Below are 19349 nucleotides of genomic sequence, written 5' to 3' on the forward strand. Positions count from 1 at the left end.
TTGGGTCTTATATGTTTATTCATTTCAATAGCTCATTACATAGCTCACTGAATGTACAACAAACATTTAATGATATGAACATTTGCTTTCAAGTAACCCACGTTTCAATCATACTATAGACAGATTGCAATTAAGTACATTTTTACAAGTTTCTTACAAGCAGGATGATGAAGTTGTGATTTAGTCAATACAAGATGAGTCTTTAATTTTGTTTTGTTTTTTAAATAAATACAAGTGACAACTGTAATGAGAACTTTGAAGAAAACAAAACCATACTTAAAAAGCATTTATTAAATTTAACTCTCTACTAAAAAATATAAGTCAATAGAAATGTAAAGTTGGATGCAATTTTAATCTGACTGCCTATTTACAAATGGAGATAGCAATCATGTTTCATTCATGTATTTATACAGAGTCTATCAGAGAAAATTACAATAACCATAGATTGGTAATTATTGTTTAACTTGCATGTCTCAGAACATAGGTAACAGTAACAAAATTCTGAGAATTCACTGGACATACAGTGCCTGAGCAATAAAAATGTGGCTACACAACATATATACAAATTTGGAATGTAGTTGAACCAATACACTTGACAGGATGAATTTCAAAATACAAACTAAGGGGTAAAAAAAAAATTAAGCAGCAGCTGTGGGGCACAAAAGAACATTACAAGTAGAAGGGCATAACATATGGTGGCACATTTAAATTATTTATGAAAGAAAAACAACCACATTTACTTTGCAGTTCAAGTTACATCTTCCATACGTTTAGTAACAGTTGCATTTCAAATTTTTGAATTCTAGGATGCATGCCACATAAATTATGGTTAAGTATTCTTTTGAGAAATAAAATTGTTGCATTTAAAATGTCATTCCACAGGTTTGATCAGCACACAAATAAACGTTCAAACAATACTTTCCAGCACAAACTCTTTGTGCTAAACAATGTAAAGATCCGCAACTTATAAATGCACAGACCAGTAACAATCCTAAGATTCTTTTTAAAACAAGCTGTGGATCTCAACATCTACATAATACTTTATCTGTAACAAGACATCTAACTATCACCCATTTTCACACTTGATGTAATGTAAATTCCCACAATAAGACCAAAGAGACCAATAGCACTTCCAAAGATTTCTACGATCAAAATTTTGACAAAAAGGGCAGAATTGGCAGCATCGGCTAGAGCTGCACCAGATCCGACAAGACCGACAGCCATGCCGCAGAACAAATTGACCAGGCCAACACTGATGCCAGCACCAAACATTAAGTAGCCAGACATATAGTTCTGAATCTTCTTAGCATCAGATGAAAACTGCTCCAGCTGACCAGATAGAACAATTGCTGTGATAAGACCGTAGATGGCCACCGCCTCACAGAAGATCACAGAGATGAGGTTCTTGGTCTTGATGCGAGGAGCCTTGACACCACCTCCGATGATACTCACTCCAGTGGTATGGATACCGATGGCGGCTCCGACAACGGACAAAGCTACAGAAAGTCCAATCCCCAGAGTTGCCCACATGTAAGGGGAGGTCTCAGACAAGAACCAGCCGATACTCAGTTGCTCTCCGCGACCAGAAAGTAAATAGTAAAGCACTATCACTACTATGGCTGAAATCCACGCCACACTAGCGATGTATAACAATAAGTTGCGGAGCTTCATTTTGAGCAAAAAGTCTGGGAACCTCTTGAAAACTGGTCTAATATGGAGAATTCAACGAATTTCGGTACAAGAAGGATCGATGGAAGAAGTGTCATATGACGGACGACACATTCAGCGCCCCCTAAGAATCACGAGACGAGCCTCGAGCCGGGGGCACCACAGTACTAACAACGCTGCAAACAAAAAATATTCCCTCCGTGACCATTAGATTAACTCAGTTAGTTGTCTTTACACAAAAATATTAGAAAATAAACGGAGGAAGACTTCATATATTTTTTAAGGTTATGAGACAATAGCTTGCCCCGCGGATAGGGGGGTCGGCCTACGGTTGGCTAGACTGTATCCAGTTTAACCGCGGTTTGCTCAGTAGCCTCAGTAGAGCTGAAAATGCATCGCCTGGTTTGCTGGTCCCTGATCGGCCTGATTTTGAGTCTAAGAGGTAGCAGTGCTGTGCTTCAGACGTTATTCCTACTACTGAAAGGGAATGGCATCACGATGCTTCTGCCACGGGACGATCCTCGTCAAGTAGTCTAGTTTCTTGAGTCTCCGAGCAGAACGCCTTTTACAAGAGCTGCACGGTTTTCTCAATCGTCCCTCCCCAAAGGCTTTCCGATGGCGTGACAAAGTTTTGCAATCCTGGAAGTGTCCCTTGCACGTTTTGCACAAGTGTTCCTTGTTTCCCTCCACGTTGGGGCTCTGAAAACAGAGACAGCGATGACGACACAGAACTCCGACGCAGCAACAAAACAATCAAAAGACCTCACTTTACTTACCTCTCTCCACTTGGCAAATTGCGGCTTGCCGTGGGCGTCCAGGTGCCGTTGCAGCAAACCGGGGTCTGGGAACTGGATGCCGCAGTCCCTCGGGCACCCGAGACCGGAGGGGCCGGAGCCCAGCGTGTGCTTCCTCATGTGGCGGTGCAGAGACTCCAGCGACGGGAACTGTTGCCGGCACTGTCGGCACGCGCGCGGCCTGCTGTCCGGCAGCAGCCACAGGGAATGCCGCACCTCGTGGCGCAGCAGGGCCGCCTCGGCGCGGAACGCCTTGCCGCACGACTGGCACTTGAAGGGCCGCGGCGGCGGCGACGCCTCGAAGCGGGCGGAGGGCAGGCGGTCATCGTCGGACGAGCTGGTGTCGTACTTGGTGAGGAGCTTGCCAGGCTTGCCAGGCTTGGCCGCGTCAGGCCGGCACCACGACAGCCGCTCATTGTTGGGCGTGGTGGTCCACCGGGACGACGGGCTGTCCGGGCTGGGCAGGTCGGTGGCGGTCTGCAGAGGCGCCGTCACAGCGATGGGGCTCGTCCGCCACTTGGGGGCGATGAGCACCTGCGCCACCGGCGCAGAGGCAGTGCTCGACTCGAGCAGCGACGGCGTCCCGACCGACGCCGGCAAGACCGAGAAATCAAGAGTTCCGTGCAAGGTGGAGCGTTCTTCGACTGGCCCGGTGCTCCAGTCGAGTCGGGCGCCCGTCAGCGCACGCGGGGGTTGATGCGGCGTGCGCCACTGCGGGGCCTTGGCCTTGGCCTTCTCGGTGGTCGCTGAGGACGAGGATGATGCCCTGAGCTTGCCGAGCAGCTGCAGCGCCGAGCTGCTGGACCTGCTGGATGGAGTGCCGTCCAGGGGGTCCCTGACGACGGACGGGAAGCTGCCGTCCAGGGGCGCCAGTCGCGCGGGCAGACGGGTGGCGGACTCGGTGGCGGAGCTGGATGAAGATCGCGCGGGCGTGTTCGTGGCCGCCAGCGCCGTGGACGCCGCGGGCAGAGAGGTAGAGTCGGAGGACAGCGCGAAGTCGAAGGCATCCGAGGTTTTGGGGGTGGAAGCCACCCGGGGGAAGAACGCGCCACCCGAATGGGAGCGCGGTGGATGCTTGCCCAGTTTGAATGCGGCGGCGGAGTACGTCCGGCGGAAGGCCGCGTGGTGTGGCCGCCATGGCGGTGGCGAGGGACTCTCGCCCTCCTGGAACTCCTGGAACCTGCCGACAGCGGACACGGTGGGTCTTGTATTTTATGACCATCATTTCTTACATGGTCCAGCTTCTCAGGTCCAAATTTAAGTATGCCGACAGTCCCGCCGACAGGGCCGCGCGGAAGTGCCTCAGGCACGCTAGGCACCTCAGTCCTGCCTGCGCCCCTGCTCGCGGGATGAGCCCGGGCAGCGCGCAGTGGGCCAGAAGACCGGTGAAGGCGGCCAAAACTCTAGACGCGTTTTGAGCTCCAGAGTTGCTAAAAGGGGCTCGAACCGAACATGTGGCCCGAGCAATGGATTGCTCTCCGAACGAGGAATCCATTGGTGGGGTCACACGCTCGGTTCGAGTCCCATTTAGCGACTCTGGAGCTCAAAACGCGTCTAGAGTTTTGGCCGCCTCCACCGGTCTTCTGGCCCACTGTGCAGCGTAGGGTCAGTCCGTCCCCGCGCTAGTCCCGCGGCCCTGTCTGCTGGACTGCATAGCGACCGAATGAACCGTGTAGGCGAACCACGGACACTTGGATAGGCTAAGATAGGTATACAGAGCAAGCACACTCGTCGCGGTTACCTCTCGTAAAGAGCGAAGTAAACTTCGTCCGACTCTTGAATCGTAGCCCATGACGCAGATTTCACCTGAGACACAAGGAATTTTCTTTAACTGTAGTGTTACGGGTCTAATTTCAACTTCCGTTTCATCTAAACCTACCACGCGGTCGTCAAACAGACGCCAACGACCGCCCTCGACAACGGCCGCGGCCCGATAGTGCCCCTCGTTGGCTGAGTTGCCGTAGTGCAGCACCAGCCCCACGCACTTGAAGGTGGCCGCCGTGGCCTTCGGGGGCGAGGAGTCGGAGGCACCGCGGTCCTGGTATTCCCTCAGGTCCAGCCGGAACGGAATCACCGACACATCCCTCACGCGGAAAATCCTGTCGTTTTCAAACTGAAACCTACAAAAGTTGTTGATCTTTATTAGTTTGAGAAAATTCCTTGCATTGGCTGACGTCCGTCTGCGCCGCTGGCCACTTGCCTTCCCAACTGCACAATGAGGATCTCGGGCATGGTCACGATCTTCAGGAATCTTGTGGTGGGGGCCTTCTTCTTGCACTCGCAGTCCACCTCCAGCAGGGCAGCGCGGAAACACTCGGAGAGGCCCTCCTCAACAGTGTGTCTGATCGGGATTTCAAATCCCCAAAAGAGCTCGCTATTTTCTCGTCGTGAAGGGCAATTTTGGCACTCGGCTAAAAAATAAGTGTAACAAAACATGAAATTGGCGGCGAAGGCGGGGCTCCGTGCCAGCTATGCATGAAAGCTACAGAAGGGACGGCTTGGAGAAACCGACAGAATACGCACCAACTAGAGCGACAAATAGAGCACCTGACGCCCGTCTTTTATTCTGTCCTCGGGAGCTGAGACGCCCCCTAACGCCCCCGGGCGAGGTAGGCCACCTTCCTCACACCCGGGCGTTGCGCGGCTGGTCTGGCCTACCTGCCGGGCGCTACGACGAGCGCACTGTGAAAGACGGACGTCCGGTGCTCGCTCGGTCTCGCCTTTCTCTGGCCGACCCTTCTCTTATCTCAGGTACTTACTGTAGTGAACCTGCTTTCCTTTACTAATGCATGCATTGCAATGCTGAGCCAGCTGATTGTTGATGGCATTCAGGAGGTTGAGGAGAAACTCGTGACTATCCTGCTGACTTCCAGGCTCCATATGAGGCATGAGTTCTATGAAAGAGGGAGATATTTGCTGCCGTTCCAGTGTCCAAAAATAACGCTATTTACTGGTACGCTGATCAAGGTCAGACCCCCCACATGTGAAGGCACCCAGTAAGAGATGTTCATTGACAGATCGCGATCGTGTCACATCTGATTCGGATGTGTCCGTTTCACACGAAATACTTACTTTTTAAAAGATTAAGAACGTTCTCTGGATCGTCTGAAGTAGCAGCCGACAATGTGTCATAGTCTGTCACGACGGCGCATGCAACGCAGGTGGCAGCTCCCGGACATTTGTTGTTGTTGTTGTAGTGATCCCGCAGTCGACGCATTACCAACGGAGAACTGAACACGACCTGCACAATTACCAGTGAGTTTAGAATTTTCCATCCCCATCCCCTCTATCCAAGAAAATTACATCGTGTAAAAGCAACATGGGGTTCTAACGGGAATCAGCGATACGCCACGTTCTGATCAGCCGGATCTGTTTTCGCCTGATACGTAAACGATGAAATCTTCGTGGAAAGGGACTGTACCTGTAGAGCTGCATTGATGAAACATGTGTTTCCAGCATTTCGGAAGCCTTTGTTTCGGTTTAGAGATGACATTTTGATCTGTGTCTGCTGTAGATGCTAAAGAAACCAGAGTGGGGCAACACCAGTCTTGCCAGTAGTCGAAGACTTAATGACCGGCTGAGCGATGGTTCTTCAGGCAAGTAGCGGGGAAGTTTAGTAAAATCCAACGGTATGAATACCGCTTTTTTCTACCATCATGAAATGACATCCATGAACCTAATAGCTATTAGTATTATCGTCTATATTATTTTTATCTTTTCATTATATGTTGGCATAATGAGTGAACGGTTGGCCGAAGACAAGTCTGTGCAGACATCTCCAACCAGCTCCAACCCAACTTCTTAGACGCAGCGGGTGCGAGCGCATGTTTCTGGATTGAGAATATGCTCATAGAGAAAAGATTTTTTTTTCTTGTTATTTGTTTTATTATTATCTACTACATTCGAGTGGTATGAGAAAAAGGGGAAAGGGATCCTAATTATAAGTTTCAAAAATCAAATTACGTAATTCCACAGAATACATTTTGAATTCATTAATGGTATTTAAACAATTAGACAGTCAGACAACCAATGTTATTTGAAATGAATACACAAACAGAGAAAGGACACTAATTCCGAATTCCCTGATTGAAAATCTTACTAGGTGTAGTAGAATGATCATATTTACAGCAACGTACATCAGTAGTACAGACAGTCATGTTAGTTATGTTCGCCAAATATCATATCAAACAGTCACAGAAATTTCAAGGAAAGTAATAAAAATGGGTCATGACTCTGATGAGGGAGGAACAGCCATACATGTCTTTACTAAGGAAAATTCATGAATGAAAATATCAGCTTGGATAGGTTCTAGCTGTCTAACAGCTCTCAAGTAAATATTGCTAATATTTTTTGGGTCTCCTCTTTTCATTTCAAACTTCACATAATCCATCCAAACATCTGTCAAAGAAATAAGAATAATAATTAGTAAAACCTGCTGCTGATTGTGAGAGGGGAAAACGATATCTACCTTAAAACTAACTGCAATCTTACCTGCATTATCCTTGCCAAACTGGTTACAAGCATTTTCATGGCATTTCCGAACTTGTTTCATAACTGCAGTGGTTTGCATGGATTCGAGAGCAGCCATCTTAGTGTGCAAGTCGAGGCTAAGAGGAGGCTGCAGGCACAGTTTGTCATAAGCAGCGCGAGCGTCCCGGATGCCCCGAGAAAGACAAAGCCACTCAAGGTACATAGGGCGTAGGGCAGTCACTACACTCGCGGGCGCAGCCAGAGCTCTCTCATAGAGTGCCTCTGTCTTTGCAGGACTCTTTGTTTGACAGTATTGCAATTGAATTTTCCAGAGGGGCAAAACACTTTCAGGGTCACTTCCTGCAACAAAATCATTATCACTTTGTTACGGTTGGAACACTTTTCAGATGGTGCAAAGGCATCAAATACAATGTTACTATAAAAACCCAGCTCAAAGTAACCAAAAAAAATCACTACTTAATTTCTAATAAAACCTGACAAAAATATCTATTTGGCAGGCTCTACCTACCAAGTTGCTTTAAAGCTGATTGGAAAACATCTTCTGCAGCCATTTCCTCATCTCGAGAAAGAAGGAAACGAAGTCTAAGCTGCCACAACTCTGCACTCGATGGTATATGTTCTGTAGCTGATTTTAAAACATCACGAACCTTCTTTGTTTTACCTGCAGCTTGTAGCATTTCAATCTAGTACCAGAAAAGGGAGAAAAGAAAAATGTGAGTTTGGGAAAAACAGACACTGAATGTTTCAGAAATGCACAAAATTCTGAGGGATGAGAAAACCATTCAAATAAGGCAAGGAACTCACCCAGTGTAAATAATATTTCTCTTGAAGCTTCCCAGCATTGTGAGCTCCTTGTAATGCATGCTTCAGCAGCTTCTTTTTGTAGCATGGAAGATGAGATTCATCCTGGCTCACCTCCAGCATTGTGTCCAGATACAGGGACCACATTTTCTCTGTATTGAGTTTCTTCACAACAGCCTCATAAACTTCACAACATAATCTGTAATGTAATCAGATTGCTATAGATACTTTATGGACGCCAGGCAGGAGGTGTGGTGAAGATTACAAACCTTAATCTCTGAGTTAGGTTTGCTTTTCCTTTCTTTTCGCTGTCTGTGCCTTCATCATCAACATCCATTGACATTGATGCTTCTGGATTTAATGGGAGTGATGAATGGTCTGTAGAAACACCCAATAATGGTTCTAAAGGCAACTGGCTTGTATTGCTCGGGTCAGCATAGGGCGATCCCTCCAGTTCTCTCCTTGCCATGGTGTCCCAAGTCAATTCGCTATCTGGGTATTTACTTAGCAGATCCCTAAAGATGATTACAAAGAAAAATTTTAATGAATAAGGAAAGAGAAAACTACATTGATTTCTAAATAACGGATAATTTATCATTTCAGCACAGCAAGTCATAAACTTACTCAACAATTTTCTTCTGTAGTTTACTTGTGAAATCAAACTCTTTAGCAATATCTAACAGCTGAATAATGAATTCAACTCCATCTACTTTTTTCATAGCCGATTCATAAATAAGTTCAGCTAATTTTCCTTCAGCCACCTGGGTAGGGAAATGAGAGTTTAATAAGAAATGGCATTGGATACAACTGCAGTATTAAAAGAAACATCAGGGAAAAATTATTTTACTTTACCTGATCTGGAACTACATCCCCATTTAGGTTGGCAATTCCACTTTTGGTACCATCTGTAGTGGTTTCACTGGTATCCTTTGTACTTGTTCCAGCAACATTTTCCCCTTCACCTTGCTTTTTCTTTGCTTCCTCCAGCTCTGTACGCTTTTTTGCTGCATAGTGCAGCTCCATTCTGAAAGCTTCTGCATACAACAATCTAGAGTCAGGATGGGCACGAAGCCCTCGGAGCAAGAATTGGCGTGCATTCTCAACTGACAGACTCTCTTCAAACTCCCATTTGGCAGCAAGTTTCCAGAGTTGAGGTTTATCACTGTGAACTTGGAGCATTCGAACAAGCATACGGCTAACACAACTGTAAAATCGCTGAAAGAGAAAATAAAAAGGTTGCAGATAAGATGATAAATTCTGAACTTATCCAAGCAAAAGAGATGCTTACCACTTGTTTACAAAATTTAATGTAGGACAGCCAAAGGCGAACATCATCTTGAAAACGGAAAATAGCCTGTTTGAAAAGTTTGTTGACTCTGTTGCCAATAGTAAAATCAATATTAGCCTTCTTCTGCTGGTACCCCATTTTCTGTTGGAGAAAGGTGACACCAATTAAATGACAACACATGCAGATTTGTTCAAATCCTTGGAAAACTCAGCCAAAAAAACATTCTTACCTCCCTACGCAAACGGATTAACTTCAGTAAATCCATTTCATACTGAATATAACGTAAATAGTCTTCTTTGTTTTTGGTACGTCTCTGAATCTTGTACTCAAACTCCTTCCGTTTTTTAGCAATTGTTCTGTAAACAGTAGGAAACATATACATGATTAGATGAGTTGCTGAAGAATGCATGCACCCGATACAGATGCTAGAAAAATAAAGAATTAAGGACTATAACAAAGTGGCATTATAGTGGCCGACATCAGAAAGTGGACACACACAAGGACGACTGAGAGGTTATGTCATGTAGTCCTTACCGCAACTCGTCTTTCTCGAACATTAACATTCGTTCCATCTGCTCCACCTCCGGGAGCATCTCCTCCGTACGAAGCTCTACAAATTCCGCCATATTTTATGGTTTTCTCTTAAATCTCTTTTACTCAAGATGAAACAACAAGACACCGAGAAGCACGCAGTTTAGCTCCGACAGTGAGCACTGCGCTGCGCAACGCCGCAGCCGCGGCGTGAGAGCCACGAAAACACACGCAAGACGACGCGACGGAGGAGCTGCGGAAGAGGGAGGGGGAAGGGGGGCATTTCAACCAATTTTCCCGCAATCAGAAACTCTCATACTTCGGAAGCTAGCCTCGCAAGGAGTGACGGTCAGGAACTGACCTAGTCCAGCCAGGCTTGGTTTGGCGGGTAGGTCACGTGACCAAACAGTGCATGCGAGTGGAGCGAGTGTGGTACGACGTATGTAATGTTTTGTGGCCTACGATGTGGGCTGCCCTCAAACTTCCTTCGTCGTTCTATCCTTGATGTTGTGGGTAGGTGTGAAGCAACGGGATTTTCTGCTCGAGTTAATTTTGGAACCGCAGGGTGCAAAAGTTAGCTGTGTCACATTTTTATTTATGCAACATATAATGGAAGTTGCTGTTAACCGTGTCAGGGGGTCATCTGCGATAGTTGTTGTGTCCTTCAATATGGCTAGCATGTTTTCTAAACTCGATGTAGATCTTGAATTCTTGTGTCTGAAGGTACGTAGGTACTGACCGATAGTCTCAAGCCATTAGTGGTCCATTTGAGAGTTCATCAACGTGTCCGACTTGCAATCCACCAGACAGGTCTGAGGCACAGTTGACAAGTAGGCCTAACGCTGACGTCCGTCTTCTGTATCTGCCTTTAAATTTTACAAAGCTGCTGATCGGAACGTTTCCTGGGAAGTCAGCTTGTTTATTTGTTTAGTCTTGGCTGGAATTTGATCTGGCTGTCTTGTTCTTTGTCATCGAAGTATGAGCGGACCTATATGCAAGCTTCATGTAAAGTTAGGTTATGTTTTGTAAATCTCTCACGTAACTGCGATGGCAGATAAAATTTATTGCTCTCTTTTGCTGTTTTCTCAACTTTTACTTTTTCAGCTTTGCAAACGGTCCTGCTGTTTCACTTCTACAGTCGCATTTTATATTTTCCCCCTCTTCTCATTTACATGTCAAGCTATTCCTAGCTCAATGCAGCCTTTTCTATTAGTTTGTTTATAAATATAATAAAATTGCTATCTGTTTCAGGGCATGTCAGTAATCTACTACTGTGATAAGAGCCTACATCTTCATCTGCAAGGTACGTTTTTGATAGGAGTCTAGTCTAACTTATCATAAGTGAATGGATGAACATCTATGCATAATCCTTGGAACAGCATGCAATATGTTCTAATGCAGCATCATTCTTTTATTTTAGGATGAGCACATTTAAAACTGAGCGAGTGGCTCGTCGCCGCTTGCCTGTGGCAGAGCTCCATCCGCACTTGATGTGCGTTTTGTGTGGTGGTTACTATGTGGACGCCACAACCATCATTGAGTGCCTCCATTCCTGTGGGTGCCTTGTTAAGTTTATGTTCACTATGAGGACAACATATTTAATTTTACTGATAACATGCATTCTTTGTAGTTTGTAAGAGCTGCTTGGTGCGGCATCTTGAAACCAGTAAATACTGCCCCATTTGTGAAGTTCAAGTTCACAAAACTAAACCACTCCTCAACATCAGACCGGATGAAACTTTACAAACCATGGTGTACAAATTGGTTCCAGGACTTTTTCAGAGTGAGTGTTTTTTAATGTAACAAGTTACAATAATTTTTTATTGGCTTCTCATTTGGTTTCTTCAATATCTATTTATGTTCTAGGAGAAATGAAATTTCGCCAAGAGTTTTATGCTAAGCACCCAGAAGCACCACCCTCCTCGCCTGAAGATAGAGGAATTGTTGATCCCATTGAGTGTCAATTTTATTCTCCTGATGAGCCTGTCAGTTTGTCTTTAGAATACAAGCATGATGCCGTATCAAATAATAATGTGAGTATTTTTCTTATTGCTACTATGTATGAAACATTTAATTCTTATCATTTTGATGTGAATAATTTGTCATTTCTTATACCTGTTTCTTTCCCAAACCAATAGGGTATCTACAAACGTTATCTTCGATGTCCTGCTGCTGTCACAGTTGCTCACCTCCAGAAGTTAGTTCGAAACAAATACGATTTGTCACCAGCTCATCAAGTTGATGTTATGTTCAATGACAAAATTCTGAAGCCTGATATCAGTATCATGGATGTCGCTTACTCATTTCACAGAAAAAGAGTATGTTTTTCAAGCTCTTATTTCGAACTATTGCTATCTAGTGTGCCTTTGCTCTGTATTGTTATTTCTCCTCTGCATCAACCACTTAACTAATTCAATTTTTTTTCATCTTTTTTGGCAGAAAGAACAGTTTAACTTTACTTACCACATTCTTGAGGCTCCATGCAAGAAAAGGAAAGTGGAAGAAATAAGAGCAGAAGCTCCCGAACAGATGGAAGTAGATCCGCCTCCCCCTACTTTGATTTCATCTCTGCCTGCTGTACCTGTCAAAGCTACAAGTTCCCCTCAACCAGAGAGTAAATCAAAGCTTGATTCCATCATATCACGACTAGGCATTGCAAAGAAAACTGCAGATGTTCTTAAAAAAGACAAAAGTTCCAATGAGTGGAAAGAGGTGCAGTTGCAGATAAGTGAAAGTGGAGTAATGAGTGTCACAGACATAAGTTCTATTGATAAACTCATTAACTCTAATGACAAGAATCTTAAACCATCTGTCTCCAAAAGTATCATTGCCCAAAAGGTTGATGCTAAAAGTGATGAAATAAAGTCTGATGGTGAACCAAAACCAAAGGAAAATTGTTCTCCATCTCTAGACAAGATTGGCAACAGTGCCAAATCAAGCAACCATGATGATAAAGAAGTCAAAGATATTGAATCTGTCAGAGAAATTGAACCAACAAAGGCTATTAAACACCCTAAGGATGATCCTGTTGTAAAAGTGACCTCTGACAGGAAAGATGATGAAAAGAAGCTCTCCAAGCCTGAATTATCTGACCAGAAGACTTTGACTCCAGCAAAGACTTGTTCACAATCAAAAGAACTTGCAGTTATGTGTATTTCTCAACAGAAGAAACCTATTGAAAAGGTTTCTGTTCCCACCATTTCCACTCTGCCAAGTAGCTCACAGTCAAATGTACCTTCAGTGAGTGGCATTGCAGCTGCTGCATCCACCTGTATCACATCCAAGTCGTGCACAGCCACCCTAGTGACAAGTCACAGCATTGTTGTTTCTGCTGCATCTTCAGTAAGCTCAAGCTCAAGTATCACTTCAGCATCAAAAGGTGTGACAAAACCAACAACTTCTACAAATTCAGCCCTGATAACCACTACTCCGATGAAAATAGCTCCAGTGCCAATCGCCAAACCAGCTCCAACGGCTCTACCTTCCAAAAAATCCAGCTCATCTCCTGTTGGCTACAAAACTCTGAAATGTGGGCCAAAGAATTGGAATCCAACTATATCAAGAAACAGTTTTCTTTCTTCAAAGGCAGATCAGCAGCCCCAGCAGCAGGGAAGCAGTTCAGCCTCCGGCAGCGGTCAAGGAGGGCCTGCAAAACCTGCAACTCCTGCCAAGTTTTTCAAAGTGCGGAACACTCCTCGTTTTCTTGGCAATCCTGCATCAGGGGTTAAAGCTATGTACCAAATTCCTGAAAGCAAACCTCAAACCCCTCCACCTGCTAAGTCTCCATCTGTCATGAAATTAGATCCTAGAACTCTAACGCCCATAGTTTCAAATGCGCCGTCTTTAACATCCAAGTCATCTCCAACGCAGCCAAAAACAAGGCCTCCTTTCCCTTCTACAACACTCTCCGCTCAAGTTAGTAATCATATGCCTTCATCCAGGGTTGTAGCAACGACAACAACAACCACCTCTAGCTCTGTAACTAAACATACAGATCTCTCCAGCTTACGGAACTCTCCAAATCAGCTGCTAGTAAATTCATTCCCTTTTGCTCACAATCCCTTCCTGCCCAAAGGAATGCCAAACTTTATGTATGGACCTGGTCTTCATCCAACTAATGCTCAATTTGCAAGTTTATTGAGTCCTGGTTTGGGATATCCTCCAGTAACAGCAAGTGGTTATCATCAAGCTCTACCTCAGCCTGCTAGTATATTATTTAATAGTCACACATTGCATCGTCAACTCAACCCATCATCACCTTGCAGTCCGACTGGATACCCTACATCTCTTCCATCTCCATCGTCAATGTCCCTTTCCCCGCCGTCGTCATCAGTCTCTTCATCGTCGCTGTCATCGAAATCATATTCTGCTGGTCAGAGAACTGTTTCAATAAGTGAGAAAGTATCAATTGCTTCCAGCTCACAATCTTCACCCAGTCGAAGTAGTCGAAATAATGCAACCGTATCAGGTTTGGGTACACAAGGATCTGCTAAAGTCAATGGTTCAGACCAAATGAAAAAGCCATCAGGAAACGAGGAGAAGACATCGCTTTTGCCAAGTGAAGAGACCAAAGCCAAAGCAGCTGCATCTAAAGATGTTGAAACGTCAACTCCCAGTTTAAGTGATAATAACAACACCCTTCCCATATCAAGGGCCAAACAGTCAGAAAAGCTGGATCCTGGAAAATTACCACTAGATGTGTCCAATTTAGTGTCAAAAGAATCTGTAAAATTAGCTGATGATCAGTTAATTACAAGACCAAAAACATCATCTAGCACATCAGTTCAAGCTCAACAGTCATGAAGTCTTGCTCAGTGTGACAAGACTCCTGAAGTGCCTTTCATATGATTTGTGTGTACTTCTGGAAGGGTTTGGTGTGGTGAATGGAAAAAAATATTATGGGCTGTGCCCCTTGTACAATGATCTAAGTACTCAAGTTTTTTAATGTATCAACTTTTTAAAGTGTTTTGATTTTTTTTTTCTCAAGAGAGAAGCGTTTTGCACGTGTGCACTTTACTTTCACAGTACAAAGGTGTGTATGTTATTAACATATGATGGTGGAGGATTACCACACCCAATTTTCAACTAATCATCACTTTTATTGCATGCATTGGCAGTAATATAAATAGTATACTTTATAATTTTAGATATATTTTGTATGTTGTTGATAATGTTGTTGTTATATGTAGCTCCCCAGTTAAAAGTAAATTAATTTGGATTACCAAGTGCTCAATGAATTGGCAATGAATGTTAAATGTAAATGTGTGTATATTTCTTCAAACTTAATATTTCTTCTTGTAATACAGGGCCTAGCAAAGTGGTGATTGTGATTGATATTTCATTCTCTATATACCGGTATATAGAAGCAAAGTGCAGTTTTTTGATGCTTCTAATATTTGTTAATATTTTTGTGCAAATGTATTTATATTACTGGCGTTAGTTACATCTGTATCAGTCTTGTTTTCTTCAATCGGTTAGGGTTTTTCACAATAAGGGAATCTTTTTACCATCTCTATGGTACCCTGTCTTTCTCTTATCCTCCCAATGTGATATTTGTGTTACACAAAGATTTAACCTCTATCCAACTCAGTGGTTGGTTTTAATCATGTTTGTTTCTTTTAGATAAGTGTGGCCCCTCTAGTTAAACCTGAATTCAGCGTTCAGCAAATTTTTAAGAGGGAAGGAATAAAATCAGCTCACTAGATTAAATTTTTCCTTGTGCCTTGTACGATAACTGCAACAATTAATTTGGAGTCTTCCTTACACAGCATTTCACATTGGCTGTCACAAACGTGGACCTTTTAACTGTTATCAACCATATTCTATGGTTTCTATTTACCAGTTTGTTACAATAATATATTTTTATAGAAATGTTTTAGGAACACAGCGCAATAAATTTGTATTTGGTGGACCTACAGACAGGGTAATTTGCATGTATTGCAAAATTAATAACTGTCTCTTTTATCTTTACTTAACTTTTTAGATCAACAAACTCAAAAACATGTTATGATGAATCAATTTAATGTGGACAAACTATCAAAAAGTACTGATATTTGACCTGTGATAGGAGCTGTTTATAAATTGGGGTGCTGACTTATGAACAGCCCTTACTCACACAATATTCTCAGATTGATTTTGTAGAAAGATTGAGTGCAAATTATGCTATGGGCCCTGCTTTCATAATTTTAAACAATGAATGTGCCTTTGAAAGAGTGTGTTATGCCTTGACTTTCCAATAGAAAATAGGACTCTGAATGTGGGCCTTCTGGGTTATACTCCTGTTTTCGGTGAATCTCCTTCCTTTTACGATTGTAATGTGGAAAGGCTAGAAGTTTCTGTACATGATATATATTGTGAGTTCATTGAGGTTTTGTGCAGTGCTGCTTTGGCACATTGAAACATAATGAATGTGAATGTGTGCCTTCCTTTATGTTCATACTTATGTTTTCTGTGAATCTCGCTCTTGATCAATTTGCATGTTTAAAATTTTCTGTGCATGACAAGCATTATGTGAGTATTTTGGTGCCTTGTAACATGACCTCAGGTGACGGAAACAATTGCTTTGGGCTCTTATGAACTGCATTAAGTTATCATGGTACATTTGAAAGAAGCAACTTTACAGTACTTGCTTACAAAATGTAATTCTGCCTGCTAGATTAATTCCTGAGCTTCATTCAAGCACATCAGTACATTTATTCATCCATCCTAACCCAGTTGTCGACCACAATCAATATTGTTTGAAATGAACTCCCCGGTTCACCTTTGAATCAGTTTTATCTTTGCAGCTTAGATATTTTCTAGTCTTCTTAAAGTATAATTTTTTGGTAAATCACCTTTTTTTTGTAAATTTTCTTCAAGTTTGTATGTAAGTTAAAAAATGATCAATGTATATTTTGTAAATGTGTGCCAATTTTTTTTAGATTTTATGCATATGTATTTTTATGTTCAGTTAAATGCTTTGTTTTCAATAAATAGAAAAGGAAATCTCTTAATTTTTTCTTGTTTATAACACAACAAAGTTAGTCCGGCCTCCGGCAGCGCGGCCGCACGCGTGCGGTGTTCGCGGTGTTTGCGCTGCGGGGCGTGTCCAAAGAGCGAGCCGCTGGCTGATTCCGAAGAATGCTTTCGCCGCTCCGTCTCTCTCGCACCCCTACGGAACGACCCATGAGTGCGACAGAGACAGCGACGAAGCGAATCGTCGAAATCAGCCCTCAGAGTGCCTTGTGTCCGTCCAGCCAGGCCGTGCTTTGGCGATGTCGGCCCGATAAATCCAGTGCAAACATTTACACATGAGACGGCCCTAAAAAGCCAAGGGGGGGAGGGGGGAGGGGAGGGGAATTCCGAGGCTGTCGGCGGAAGGGGAGGGCCGATGGTTATTGCGGTGCTAGCGCGCTAGCGGGATGAAGCAGAAGCCGGCGAGGGGCGGGCCCAAGGGCGGGCCGCCGCCCCACGGCACGGTGCTCACCCTGGCCGAGGAGATGAAGCCCCTGCTGCTGGTCATGCGTCTCATCAACATCATGCCCCTGCGTAGGTCTCGTCTGCGGCTTGTTTCCAATCAGAGAAGCCACCGTCAGGGGACGCGGGTCCCAGAGTGTGCTCACCTCCACCACCGGCCGCTTGCTCGCCAGACTTCACCGCGGACGGCGGCGCGTACTTCTCGTGGCGCTCCAGCATGATGCTGCTGTCCGCGGCGGGCTGGGCTTTGGCGTTCGTGGACGTGGTGTACGAGACGGTGTTCCGGATAGACGTCTTCGTGTCCAGCCTCAGCCACTTCAGCGAGGCCGTGTTTAACATGTTCTTCTTCCTGCTGCTGCACCACCACTACTTCACGCCCGTGCTGCACTGGCCCGCCGCACCGCGCTTCGCGGACTACCTGTCCGACTGGGCCCACTTCCAGGTCCGGGCGCATCGCGGGGCGGGGTTCAACCCCCGCTCCACCCTTACTATCATTTCTCGTCAGAACCGCGTATTTTGCTTTCTCGGAGACGGTGACACTCGTGGCGTTCACTGGCGTGCGCAGGCTCGCTTCCTGGCGGAGACGGGGCGGCCGCTCCGCCTGGCGGTGCGCTCCCTGGCCACGCACAAGGCCTCGGCCTGCCTGGGTGTGCCGTGCGTGCTGGCCGTGCCGCTCAGCCTGGGCATCCCGACCAGCAACTGGCACAACGTCCCCCTGGGGTTGCTGGCCGCCGCTTTCCACGCGTCCGTGCCTGCCTTCTGGGACGTCCTGGGCACGGCGGCCGTCAACGCCTCGGACCAGCTCACGGCCTGCTTCAAGGAGGTGGGTGGGGAGGCGGCCCCTCATCTTGGTGGTGCCCAAGGCCCTCTGCAAGGCCCTTTGTCGCAGGAGGTGGCAGTCAGTGGCGGCGAGCCCCCGGCGGCCCGCGTGCGCGCGTACCGCGAGCTGTGGCTGGAGCTGCGGCGGCTGGCGGAGGACGCGCCCGCGGCCTGGGGCATCTGCACGCTGCACTACATGCTGTGCTGCATCTCCGCGGTGTTGCTGAACGGCTTCGGGTTGCTGGCCGCGGCCACGAATGTGAGTGGGCGAGTTGGCCTGATGTGTGGAATCAGAATCACGATAGGCGAGGCCTGCCTGGGCGTTCGCCGGCGCTCGCGCTTCGGCTGGCATGCCATGGGCCATGACTGCGCAGGGTGGCGAGGCCGATATGTTCCTGACCTGCGCCATGTTCCTCATCATGGTGGACTCGCTGTGGCACACCGCCGTGGTGTGCGCGTCCGGGCAGCAGATGGCGGCCGCCGTGGACTCGGGCACCAGGGACGTGCTGCTCAAGATGCGCATGTCCACCTCGACCACGGCCACGCTGCTGCTGCAGAGGGAGGTCATATCGTTCCTGAACGTCATGAAGAAGCCCCTGACCATCTCCCTCTACGGCTTCATCGCGCTCAAGCTCACCCTCGTCGTCACCGTGAGTTCTGGTCTGTGAAATGGGTCTTCCCCCGGACTGTTGTCTCGACGATGACGGACCTTCCCGCTATGCCTGCAGATCGTGGAGACCTTGGCCACGTACCTCTGCGTGCTGCTGCAGTTCACCATCAACTTCCAGAGGCCCTCGCGAGGGTCTGCTCTCGAGGCCGCGCTGCCGCCGGATTAAATGTCCCACTAAAATGTTTAAAACAAAGGAGCTCACTGGCCGACATTAATTTCTGCTGTACCTGTGTGATCGTGTGTGCTTAAAGCTAGCTGGCATCTTGATGTCTCTTGTATATTTCTATGCTAAGGTAAAGGTATCATCTGCCAAAAACACGAAAACATTAACGAAAACAAAGGGGATGCACACTTCCCGTAAGTTCACACGGACGCCAAGTCGCCGCGGCCCATTCCGGCCAGCAAGGATGGGTTTTGTTTTCGAGACATCCCGACCGAAACGACGCATTTCCATCCCAGCGACACTGTCGCGGTCTGTCCGGGCACAGGCAAGGGTTATTCCGCTGTTTGGCCGTCTTCCCGGGCAGTGCCGGCATTGCCGGGGGAATGCGTGTCCGGCGTAATGGCGGGCCGAGGGGCCCCCGTCCCAATCAGTAATACACGGCCATCTGCAGGTCAGCCGCCTTCGTTTTTTCTCGTCACAATGCGACTGGAACTGTAATCACCGCCAGCTAATAATGCACGGGGGGACATGGGTGACCGTGGGCGCGCCCCGCCCACGCCGCCCGCCCGGGCTGGCAGCATGCTGGCGGGCGCGGACGACCGGAAGGCGGGCGTGCAGCCGCCTCACTCCGAAGGATCTTTTCGTCGCTGGCTCTGTTTCTCTTGCACT

General features: G+C 46.3%; 5 protein-coding genes across 8 annotated transcripts; 2 read left to right on the plus strand and 3 right to left on the minus strand.

Moving 5' to 3' along the window:
• LOC117651290 (V-type proton ATPase 21 kDa proteolipid subunit-like) lies at window positions 1-1817 on the minus strand. The gene has a single exon (XM_034395158.1). It carries the CDS (start codon window positions 1669-1671, stop codon window positions 1060-1062), a length of 612 nt encoding a protein of 203 aa, XP_034251049.1. The 5' UTR covers window positions 1672-1817; the 3' UTR covers window positions 1-1059.
• A 145-nt stretch (window positions 1818-1962) lies between these two features.
• Window positions 1963-6292, minus strand: LOC117651262 (ubiquitin carboxyl-terminal hydrolase 42-like). 3 transcript variants are annotated; one of them, XM_034395109.1, is made up of 8 exons: window positions 5884-6292; window positions 5535-5703; window positions 5222-5356; window positions 4663-4873; window positions 4342-4582; window positions 4204-4268; window positions 2445-3642; window positions 1963-2367 (listed from the first exon to the last, which is right to left on the minus strand). In XM_034395109.1, the coding sequence occupies exons 1-8, from the start codon at window positions 5953-5955 to the stop codon at window positions 2143-2145; spliced, it is 2316 nt and encodes a 771-aa protein (XP_034251000.1). In that variant the 5' UTR covers window positions 5956-6292; the 3' UTR covers window positions 1963-2142. The 3 variants fall into 3 exon arrangements, with proteins under 3 accessions (XP_034251000.1, XP_034251001.1, XP_034251002.1); XM_034395110.1 differs by lacking the exon at window positions 5884-6292 and adding an exon at window positions 5795-5883; XM_034395111.1 differs by lacking the exon at window positions 5222-5356.
• Window positions 6293-6421: 129 nt separating this feature from the next.
• Window positions 6422-9818, minus strand: LOC117651267 (U3 small nucleolar RNA-associated protein 6 homolog). Its single transcript, XM_034395123.1, has 10 exons — window positions 9577-9818; window positions 9272-9398; window positions 9043-9183; window positions 8607-8969; window positions 8379-8515; window positions 8024-8269; window positions 7758-7953; window positions 7462-7636; window positions 6954-7292; window positions 6422-6860 (listed from the first exon to the last, which is right to left on the minus strand). Exons 1-10 carry the CDS (start codon window positions 9666-9668, stop codon window positions 6688-6690), a joined length of 1989 nt encoding a protein of 662 aa, XP_034251014.1. The 5' UTR covers window positions 9669-9818; the 3' UTR covers window positions 6422-6687.
• A 116-nt stretch (window positions 9819-9934) lies between these two features.
• Window positions 9935-16565, plus strand: LOC117651258 (polycomb group protein Psc-like). Of its 2 annotated transcripts, none has more exons than XM_034395100.1 (7): window positions 9935-10086; window positions 10825-10876; window positions 10994-11127; window positions 11204-11356; window positions 11440-11606; window positions 11712-11891; window positions 12013-16565. In XM_034395100.1, the coding sequence occupies exons 3-7, from the start codon at window positions 10995-10997 to the stop codon at window positions 14374-14376; spliced, it is 2997 nt and encodes a 998-aa protein (XP_034250991.1). In that variant the 5' UTR covers window positions 9935-10086; window positions 10825-10876; window position 10994; the 3' UTR covers window positions 14377-16565. The 2 variants fall into 2 exon arrangements, with proteins under 2 accessions (XP_034250991.1, XP_034250992.1); XM_034395101.1 differs by lacking the exon at window positions 9935-10086 and adding an exon at window positions 10195-10296.
• Window positions 16566-16966: 401 nt separating this feature from the next.
• Window positions 16967-19177, plus strand: LOC117651172 (gustatory and odorant receptor 22-like). Its single transcript, XM_034394978.1, has 5 exons — window positions 16967-17100; window positions 17202-17470; window positions 17594-18106; window positions 18222-18497; window positions 18576-19177. Exons 1-5 carry the CDS (start codon window positions 16974-16976, stop codon window positions 18681-18683), a joined length of 1293 nt encoding a protein of 430 aa, XP_034250869.1. The 5' UTR covers window positions 16967-16973; the 3' UTR covers window positions 18684-19177.
• Window positions 19178-19349: the final 172 nt, after the last annotated feature.

Source organism: Thrips palmi, unplaced genomic scaffold, assembly GCF_012932325.1.
Source record: "Thrips palmi isolate BJ-2018 unplaced genomic scaffold, TpBJ-2018v1 HiC_scaffold_5, whole genome shotgun sequence".
Lineage (NCBI taxonomy): Eukaryota > Metazoa > Arthropoda > Insecta > Thysanoptera > Thripidae > Thrips > Thrips palmi.